General features: G+C 38.4%; 1 protein-coding gene across 1 annotated transcript; it reads right to left on the reverse strand.

Moving 5' to 3' along the window:
* Positions 1-249: 249 nt before the first annotated feature.
* On the reverse strand, positions 250-2,905 carry LOC126690155 (uncharacterized). Its single transcript, XM_050385286.1, has 6 exons — positions 2,723-2,905; positions 2,510-2,650; positions 2,188-2,418; positions 1,885-2,103; positions 613-1,254; positions 250-534 (listed from the first exon to the last, which is right to left on the reverse strand). The coding sequence occupies exons 1-6, from the start codon at positions 2,903-2,905 to the stop codon at positions 250-252; spliced, it is 1,701 nt and encodes a 566-aa protein (XP_050241243.1).
* Between the last annotated feature and the right edge of the window lie 8,097 nt (positions 2,906-11,002).

The following is an 11,002-nucleotide window of genomic DNA, read 5'->3' on the forward strand; positions in this document are numbered from 1 at the left end:
TGACTCGCCTTGCAATTGCCAAAAATGTTCAATAAGGTCCGACTGGAGTTGAAAATGAATTTCTCGGTCTCTATTGCGTTCGTGCCTCTCAATGTATGACAAAAATTCATCACTTTGTTCACGTGACACTTGCAAAGGAGGATTATCCACTCCATCATTTTGTTCATAATCCAAGTTTACCACTTCATTATCATCCCGCTCATCTTCAACAATCATGTTATGAAGAATTATACACGTTTTCTTGATCTTTTAGAGTGTTTCAAGATGGAAAAATCGTGCAGGTCCATGGACAATTGCGAAACAAGCTTGAAGCACTCCAAATGCACGCTCAACATCCTTCCTACACGCCTCTTGGGCTGCTGCAAATAATTTATACTTCTGTCCTTGTGGAGCTGGGATTGTTTTCACAAATGTTGCCCACTTTGGATATATGCCATCAGTAAGGTAATATCCCATTGTGTAGTCATGACCATTAATTGAGTAATGTACTGTAGGAGCACGTCCTTCGGCAAGTTCATTAAATACATGAGATCGCTTTAACACATTAATGTCATTATTTGACCCAGATAACCCAAAAAATGCATGTCATTTCCAAAGATCATATGATATTACTGCCTCCAAAATAATAGTAGGCTCACGAATATGACCACAATATTGACCTTTCCATGCAAATGGACAATTTTTCCACTTCCAATGCATGCAATCAATTGAACCTAACATATCTGGAAAACCTTGGCGTTCGCCGTGAGCTAACAGTCTAGCAATGTCTTCATTGTTTGGCTTTCTCAAGTATTCCTCAGAGAAAACATCAATTACCGCAGTAACAAATTTTTTCAAACTTTCTAATGCAGTAGTTTCTCCAATCCGCACATATTCATCTATCAAATCACCTGATACTCCATACGCAAGCATTCTAAGTGCAGCAATTATCTTTTGTAATGAAGATAAACCAAGTTTTTTGGCACTATTTCTTTTTTGGACAAAGTAAGAGTCATGAGCTTCTACTTTAGATTGAATATGGAGAAAAAGAGAACGTTTCATTCGAAATCTCCTACGAAATAAAGCGGGTGGATATATTGGTGTGGGAGCAAAATAATCAAGAAAAAGCCTCTCATGGCCTACCAAATAATTACGTTGGATAGAACGATGACATTTAGGTTGTGATGTTTCCATAACAAGTTCTTCAATTATCTCATCTTCATCTGAGTCATCAAGAAGGAACTTGCGAAACAAATAGTAATTCATGGATGCAACCTTCAAGACAATTGGAAATCAATTATTACTATAGATGCAAGATTAAAATCAAGTGACATAAGCCACAACAAAATGAATATAACCAATTCACGCACAAGTCACAACACAAACACATACATCTAAAAAAAAAACAACTTGGAAATACTATGAATGCTCATTGTTCATAGATTTATTCTAAGACCTATCATCTCAAAACCAAGCATATGATACTAAGAATGTTCAATGAATAGAAATAATTGGATCAAAGACACTTATAGTGGCTGTAACAACAAGATATATAATAGCAAGATATATAATAGACACTCATAGTGGCTGTAACACTCATAGTGGATCAAATAATAGTTTCATTGGATCAAAGAATTATATTAATGCCTATCACAAGACCGAATGGAACTTAACAAAAGATAAAAAAGATTGCACTTCAAAGTCTTTGTTAGATTGCACTTCAAGTCACAACACAAATACATACATCTAGTTTAAGATTAAAGTCAAGTGACATAAGCCACTACAAAATACATAAGTTACTACCAAAATACATTAAGGCCTACATAAGCCACTACAAAATACATAAAAGCCTAAGCTACATCCAAAATACAATCAAACCCATTAATTACGTGAACTTCATCTTGCCATGATTTTCTCTTGGAGTTGTTCATAAAAGGCTTTTTGTGTCCCAGTCAAGCCACTTGTATCTATCATCATGATTCTCTCCTCCTCTAACCTTTCTGTCATCTCAAATTTTTTCTTCTCAATCATGATTCTTTCCTTCTCAATCTTAAGCTTTTCTTCCTTGCTTTCCTTCTCGATCGCAAGTTTTTCCCTCTCAATAAACATTTTTTCCTCTTCCAACTGAGTTACATCCTCAATCAATTTCAATTTCTTGGTCAAATATTCCCTTACATCTTTTCTGGTGGCTTTGTTCTTTCAGATGACCTTTTCGGCCTTCCTACCAATAGGTCTCTTAAAATTGGAAGTGTCACCAAGTCCGGACCCACAATCCCCTTCGCTAATAGATATTGACTCCGGAGTTGGAGGCACGGATGATCTCGATCTAGCATTGTTAGGATCGGCAAAATTTGGTTGGTCCTTTAACATGAGCCAACAATGGTCAAGAAGAAAGGGTTTCTTGTGCATCTCTAAATACAAAGCCTTCGCATTGGTAATCTAAAAAAAAATTAAAAGAAATATAACATGATTAATATCTTCAAACTATTGGTGAATGGACATGTTAACACTATTGCAATATAATTTATACCTTATCTTCTTCAGTTATAGCAATTTGATGAAGTGCGTTAACTTGAGCCATACACCCGGCAAACTTATTTGTCTTTTCACTAATCGCTCCCCAACGACTTAGCAAGGAGATAACAGTGCGTGTGGTATAAGATATATTGTACTGCATGAAGTATTCCCAAACTTTTTGACAAAAGGTATTTTATGTTTGTTCATTACTGTTTATGGCATCAACACTAGTATTGAGCCATGCTGCCATGAGGAGTTTATCTTCCTCTACACTAAAGTTAGAGCCCCATTTTCCTTTTGTAGAAGAGGCATTTTCAACTTGAGGTGGAGGTGGAGAATTAGAAACTGACACAGGAGTATTTTGAGATGTTCCCAAAAATTGTGAATCAATTTCTATATCCCCATTCATGATACCCGTGATATATGTTAGGTCTCTACGTAACTCTATGTCCCTACGTGACTTCATAAAATTAGAAAAAAAAATATAAACTTCCCTGCACAGAAAATTCCCAAACTAACATTTATATCAAAACTTAAAACACTTAGAATTATAACAATAGTACATGATTATGCATAAATACTTAATTTGACATATAGCTTAATCTCATTAAAATGACCACAAGAAATCCTTTTTGTGTGCTTCTCTTTGTGGTTTTGTGCAACACAACAAATTATAGAGACAAAAAAAAATGTAAACTTCCCTGCACAAATTATAGAGATCACAAGAACTTTTATTATAAGAAAACCACACAACAAATTCCTGCAAACAAAAAATTCCCAATACATTCCAATACAAATACATTTTGTCCATTCAGATGTTATACCCAGTAAAAACAGCAAAAAAATCCCAAAGTGCTAAATCAAAAATCACATACCTCACATAGTTCAACATCATCGCAAACAATCCTACATAGTGCCAACTGCCAACACACCATATCACATAGCTATATTTTTCACATAACACCAAGTGTATACAAAGGTTTTTTTTTTTTTTTTTTTTTTTAAAAAAAAAAAAAATTTTGTTGACAACACACCATTTTTCACCACAAAATAACACCATAACATTGCATGATGACATAAACCTAGAAAAATTAAGCCAAAACAACGAACACCCAGATGAAATAATTCACTAATTCATCCAAAAAGAAAAGATGAAAAAATTCACTAAAAAATGATAGAGACAACTGACCTGAAGTGGATCGGCTGGGACGACGTGGGTCTGAGGTGATCTGAGAGAGATGGGCGACTGGGACGGCGTTGGTTTGAGGTGATTGGCGGCTGGGACGGTTAGTGGGTCTGAGGCGATTGGCGGCTGGGACGGTTGGTGGGTCGAGCTTCGGTGGGAGTTGAGAGACCGGAGTTGAGAGAGATGGGCGGCTTGGGACGGCGTGGGTCTGAGAGCTTGAGTTTCAAATGAGATGGTGGGTCGGCTGGCAGCGGTAAACATAGAGGTGAGAGTTTGAGAAAGTGAGCTTGAGAGATGAGAGTTTGAGCTTGAGTTTTAGGTGAGATGGTGGGGAGGGCCGGCCATGGATTGAGAGATGGTGAGTTTCAGGTGAGATGGTGAGAGTGAGCTTGGGAGTTTTAGAGAGGTGAGAGCTTGAGAGATGAGAGCTTGAGAGAAATTTCAGATGGGAGCTTGAGAGTGACACAGAGAGAGCACAGTGAGATGAGAATAAAAGAAATGAAAAAAATAAACAAAGTAGTGTTATTTTAATCTGGGGTGAATAAAAAATTATTATTTTTTAGATATTTGCTACAGTGCACATCTATAGATAGATGTACATAGTAGCAATTCAGCTAAAAATTATAAGAATGCCTCCACTACTGCATGACCGTTTTTTGTATTTTGGTGGAGCTAACATAGCATTATAGCTATTTAGCTCCACTGCTGCAAATGCTCTAAAAGTGTAATAATCATAAGGAAAATCTATAATTTCACATGTACACCATGTGGCATGCAAACATAGGCCCAAGCCCATTATAAAAGGCCATCAAATTTCTCAAGTTCTTACACCATAATTCTAAGTCTTTGAAGAGCCCAAAATGTCTACCAAACACTTGCTTTTGTTGCTTCTCGCAGTGGTGCTTCTCACCACTCACGCTCTTGCTGATCACCATAAACCACCCCACAAACCACCACACAAGCCTCCTACAGCTGTGGAGGACAGCTACAAACCACCACACAAGCCACCACCAAAACACAAGCCTCCAACCTCCAACTGAGTGCGCCTAGCAAGCTAGGCTCATGTTTGTGTTTTAATGTGTAATAGTAAGATCTGTGATTGATAATATCCTCTCTCTTCCAACTACTGTTTATGCATGCATCAGTTGCTGCAGCTAGTTGGACGTGTTCATGTTAATGTCTTAATGTACTCCGTACATGTCTTTGCTTATGAACATGGACATGGACATGCACTTTGTTCGTGTTATGTATAAATTTTATTGAAACCTGTGGTATGGTATGTTTGTTTGGGCTTTCTAATGTTGAAGTTTTTATGTGTTCTTTGTTTTATAAACACAAACACTAGCAGAACATAATCATCTAGAAAAGAAAAAAAAAAAAAAATCGAAAAAGGAATGTTGTTTGATGTCTACATAAAATAACTAATGACACACTCCATAGTTAGATTTGAGAGTGGCCTCAATTCAATTTGAGGTCTAACGTCCAACACAATTTAAAATCTAAGAAAATAATTTTAAGTGGGGTGTTTCTTTTATTTAAATATAAATAAAATAAGTATTATGTTATTTTCTATATCATAATATTTTATTTAATAAATAATTCTCCTTACTTTTTAAAAAGAAAATTACAAATTAAGTTTAACTAATTGAGATTCTATTTGAGGTTCAAAAACTAGCAAGAGTTTCTCTACTCTTCTTTGAAATGAGTAATTCTACATCACACCAATTTTATAACATTTGCGTTAACAGGCTTTTAGGTTCTCGTTGATTCACCACTTACATTATTTTATCATATATCATTTACATTTTGCCACTTTGGTAGTTGTGGACTAATTTGTAAAAATTGTTGTGATTGTAGACTTAATGTTTGGTAAAAGAAGGGCAAAATAATTTTAGGTTTCTGTAATATTTTTCTATAAAATATCAATTTTTTTATTAAAAAAAAGACATCAACTATTTTCAGAACAAGGAAAAGAGAAAATGGAATGTAATTTTCTTCTTATTCTCTATTCATTTTATTCCAAACGTCTCCAACTATATGAATATTTTTTCAAACCTAAATGACAGCTCTTACACTTGTTTATCATGCACCCAAATAGATAACTTGTAACAACATCACTATAATGACACAAGTTTAAAATATATGGAAAAATACTACATATATATAGAATTACAAAAAGCATTAACCTTTAATAGAGTTTATTTATTTTTTATTATTATTTGTTGTGGGTGGGGAGTGGTGGTTTGGTTTGACTCAAGCGAGTGAAAGGTATGGCAAGAGAGCGAGTTCTCGGGGTGCTTCCCTCTATGGTGGAACTCTTTAGATATAACGGTGTTCTAGAATTTATGGGATTAAGTCATAATTTACGCCTTTTATTATTATACTATTAGGCATCAGAATCCGACATGCTAAAACTTCAAATATGCTAAAATTTAGTATCAAACTCCATAAATCTTGCATTATTCGCCTTTTCAATTTTAAAAAATTGCAAGATTTATGGAGTTTGATACTAAATTTTAGCATATTTGAGTTTGATACTAAATCTTGCATTATTCGCCTTTTCAATTCTAAAAAATTATTGGCAATACTAGTTTCTCCTCGCTAGCGAAAGGTGGGTCTCCATCTTCTCCTAGGTCGTAGAATAGCCGTCCCTTCTTTGAAGGTGTCTGTGTCCCCCAAGGCAACAAGTTTGCCTTGAGGCTTTGTGGTTTCTTTTCTTCCAGGGGTTTAGGGAAACAGTATTCTTTATTCCTTAGGATGGATGACCTAACGAGATCATGGAGTTGTTTAACACTATCGGAGTGCGAAGGATCAAATCTTCGAATTTCGGAAGAACAGGCAGCAACAGAGTACACATTAGCTGCAAAATTCTTGACAAAGCGAGCCCTCAACATTGATGCTATAGCCAAAACGTTCACACCATTATGGAGATCAGTGAATGGTTTTAAAATCAAAAAAGAGGGGGATCATGTGGTTTTGTTTACGTTTGATAATAAGGAAGAGATGGAGAAAGTTATTGGAGCCGAGCCATGGAGTTTTGATAAACATCTCATGGTACTACAATGCTATGACAGAGATACAGACGTAAAGGATATGGAGTTTAATAGAGCTAGCTTTTGGGTGCAAGTTCACGACCTTCCAGTGAGATTTCAGAGGCGAAAAGTGGCCGAACAAATATGTGAGGCGGCAGGGAGCATTAATACCTTGACTGATGATTCTGATTCGGAAGGAGAAAACTTTATGAGAGTTAGAGTCTCAGTGGATATCACTCAGCCTTTGTGCAGAGGAAGGGTAATCTCACTTGACAATGGCAAAGAATTGTGGGTGTCTTTCAAGTATGAACGACTCCCCAATCTATGCTATTGGTGCGGCTGCCTAACTCACAATGATCGTGATTGTCCTCTTTGGATTGAGAGTGAAGGAAGCTTGAAAACTGAATCACAGCAATTCGGTTCCTGGATTAAGGCAGCGCCGTTTGTGCCTGCAAGGAGAAATACGGTTAAAGTCCCTGGTTTTTTTGCTAGCAGGAAATCAGGTGCATCGACGACGAACAACGAACTAGTTCAGAAGCCTCCTGTGGTGGTTGTCCGTTCAGGTAAACCTTCGCCTAAGGTTATTCGTCCTGCTAAGGAAAGTATCAATCAGTCCTCAAGTGCAAATCTTGCTCCGGATTTCCAGGAGAAAAATATAGAGAATTTGCCGCCACAAGAGTCAAGGAGTGTCACGAATATGGAAAGAACAAATCTGCCGAATTTTGAGGAGAGAAATAAGCAGGCCTGTGAGTTCGAAGAAGTAATAGAGGATATTGATAAGGAAATTCAAAAGTTTGACTTGGTGGATTCAAATGTAGCTGAAAACAGAGCATGTCTTGGTAAGGTTCATATTGTAGAATCACCGTTTAGTAAGGATTCTAAGGAGCTGCATGTAGAAGCACGTGCACCACTTAACACCTCCTTACCACGTGCCCCTCAAGCAATGACTTCCAATCTTCAAACCAGACCCGTGCATGTTGAAGGCTCATGGAAAAGAGTTGTTAGAACTGAGATAGGGACAGACACAGTCATGACCGAAGCAGTAGGGGAGAAACGTGTGGCTGAGGAAACAGAAAGCTTACTTGAGTTACCAAAGAAAAGAAAGGTTTCCCAAGCAGGCACAACCATAAAGAAGATATTGGCAGAGGCTGAGTTCCAGCCCTGCCAGAAGCAATGAGTCTACTAGTGTGGAACTGTCGTGGGCTTGGGAACCTGCGTACAGAAAATGAGCTCGTTACTTTGATACGGGCTAAAGATCCCTCTGTCGTGTTCATAGCCGAAACATGGGCAGATGATGCAAGGCTAGACCGTACGTTGAGCAAAATAAACTTTGATCAGAAGTGGGTGGTGTCGAGGGTTAACAGAGGTGGTGGCTTAGTGTTATTTTGGAAGAATTCTGTAAACCTTACTGTAGTAGATTCACACAGGTATTACATTGACACTATTATCAATGGGAATTCCGAGAATTAGTGGAGATTTACTAGCTTTTATGGGGAGCCTGAGACCTCAAGGAGAATTGAGGTCTTTAAATTCAAGGCAGAATAGACCTTGGCTCTGTGCCGGGGATTTTAATGAAATTATTCGGCATGATGAGAAGTTGGGTGGACCTAGGAGGGAGCACAATCAAATGCAATTATTTAGAGATGTGATTGATGAGTGTGGCTTCATGGATTTGGGTTTTGTAGGTTCAAAATTTACATGGGCAAGACATTTTGATGATGGACACTCTGTTAGACTAAGATTAGATCGGTGCCTGGCTACTAATTCTTGGTTTCACAAATTTTCGGGAACTAGAGTCCATCACCTTCAATCTATGTCATCGGATCATTCTGCACTTTGGGTAAATTTATTGGGATTGGAAGAGCCGAGTAGGAAGAAGTGCTTCAGGTTTGAGGAAATGTGGTTGTCTGAGCCCTCTTGTGGTGAAACTATTGAAGAAACTTGGAATAATACTTGTGATCCGAATCCAGGCTTAGCTATCTTGAAAAAGGTGGCGCAATGTGAACAGGAATTAACTCGGTGGAGTAAGCATAACTTTGGTCATGTGAGAAGGGAATTAGCAGAGAAGAAGAAATTGCTTGCGGTGGCTGAAAATGAAGCAATAGTCAGTGGGAACAACTCTCGGGTTAGGGGTCTCAAGGCTGAAATCAATATCCTTCTAGATAGAGAAGCTAGAATGTGGTGCCAAAGGTCACGAGTCTTATGGCTTAGTAAAGGCGATAGCAATACAGCCTTTTTCCATAGCAAGACAACAAAGAGGTTCAGGAAGAATGTAATCAGGGGGATTAAAAATGCTAGAGGTGAGTGGTTAACCGAGAGGGAGGAAATGAGTTTGGAGTTGACGACCTACTACGAAGAGCTTTTCTCCTCTTCACATCCGAGCCTTACTGTGGAGGCTCTTGAGAAAATCCCTTGCTTGGTGACGGAAGAGATGAATGCAGACTTGGTGCGTGATTTTTCAGAATTGGAAGTGTGGGAAGCTTTAAATCAAATGGCACCTTTAAAGGCTCCGGGTCCGGATGGAATGCCTCCACTCTTCTATCAGCATTTTTGGGAGCTTATGAAGTTTGATGTAACCACTGCCATCCTCTCTTGGTTAAATACAGGTACTTTACCCGACCCTATAAACCATACTCTAATTACTCTTGTGCCAAAAGTTGATAACCCTGAGCTTGTAACGGAGTTTCGACCTATTAGTCTATGCAATGTTCTCTACAAAATATATTCCAAGGTCCTAGCTAATAGACTAAAGAAATTCCTTCCATCCCTTATCACTGAACACCAATCTGCTTTTGCTAAAGATCGCCTAATTTCAGATAATATTATGGTTGCATTTGAAACCCTCCATCATATGAAGCATCATAGCTCGGGTAGACATAGTTTTATGGCCTTAAAACTAGATATGAGTAAGGCTTATGATAGGGTTGAATGGGTTTATTTGGAGAAACTTATGGAGAGAATGGGATTTTGCTCTAGGTGGATTGCTCTTGTTATGAGTTGTGTTAGAACGGTGACATATTCCATTATGGTTAATGGTGAACCCATGGGAATGATTCATCCCAAACATGGTATAAGGCAAGGGGATCCACTCTCCTCGTTCCTTTTCCTCCTCTGTTCTGAAGGTCTACATGCTCTCATTAAACACTCGGCGAGAATTGGTGATCTCAAAGGTTTTTCCTTATGCAAGAGAGGCCCGAAATTAACCCATTTGTTTTTTGCAGATGATAGCTTGCTTTTTTGTAGGGCAACCTATGAGGATTGTAATAATATTTTGAAGTTGCTTGCTGAATATGAGTCGTTGTCGGGGCAAAAGATCAACAAAGACAAGACTACAATTTTCTCTAGCAAGTCTACATCGAAAGAAGTAAAAGCAAATATCAAAAATCTTCTCCAACTTCAAGAAGTTAAATCCTACGAGAAGTATTTAGGGTTGCCATCTTTTGTGGGTAGGGGAAAAAAGGCGAGTTTTGATTATATAAAAGAAAGGGTATGGAGGAAGCTTCAAGGATGGGAGAGCAAGTTGTTATCACAAGCCGGTAGAGAGGTACTCATTAAATCTGTAATCCAAGCTATTCCTTCCTATGCCATGGGTTGCTTCAAACTCCCCATTGGGCTTTGTGAGGATACTGAGGCTATGATAAGAAGATATTGGTGGGGCCAAAGGGGGGATTGTAGGAAAATTCATTGGCTTCGTTGGAGTGAATTAACAAAATCTAAGATGGTAGGAGGAATGGGCTTCCGTGACTTGGCTCATTTTAATGATGCTCTCCTAGCTAAGCAAGCGTGGCGTCTTATCCACAATAAGGACTCTCTCTTTTACAAGGTGTTTAAGGCGAAGTTTTTTCCTCATGGCTCTCTAATTGATGCAAAAGAATCCTCTTCCGGATCGTATGCTTGGAAAAACATCTTGAGGGGTTGTGACGTGGTCCTAGAAGGAGCTTGTTGGAGGGTAGGCAATGGGAAATCTATCAAAATCTGGCAACATTATTGGCTGCCACGAAAACACCCAACTATGGTAGCATCTCCGATGGTGGAATCTATGGAGGAAGCTACTGTGGATTGTTTGATAGATGAAGGGACACGCACATGGAATGCTGATATGGTGGATGGAATGTTTGCACCGGAAGAAGCAGAAGAAATTAAGAACATTCTATTGGCTCGGGTAGCTACTGAAGACTCACTGTTTTGGCCACTAGCACAGGACGGTAAGTTCAATTGCAAGCTGGGGTACCGGTTCTTAAAGGAAGCAGAGGATGGTTCTCACAGGGAGGCTCGGCCTGATCATGAA

This window comes from Quercus robur, chromosome 6 (genome assembly GCF_932294415.1).
Source record: "Quercus robur chromosome 6, dhQueRobu3.1, whole genome shotgun sequence".
In the NCBI taxonomy this organism is placed as follows: Eukaryota; Viridiplantae; Streptophyta; class Magnoliopsida; order Fagales; family Fagaceae; genus Quercus; species Quercus robur.

Excerpts from the sequence above, each read along its gene's own strand:
- LOC126690155 (XM_050385286.1), bottom strand. The coding sequence starts at position 2,905 with ATGAATGGGGATATAGAAATTGATTCACAATTTTTGGGAACATCTCAA. Across the intron at positions 1,255-1,884 it reads AACTCCAAGAGAAAATCATG|GTTGCATCCATGAATTACTA; the intron begins GCAAGATGAAGT and ends ATTGTCTTGAAG. Across the intron at positions 535-612 it reads CTACTATTATTTTGGAGGCA|CGATCTCATGTATTTAATGA; the intron begins GTAATATCATAT and ends AATGTGTTAAAG.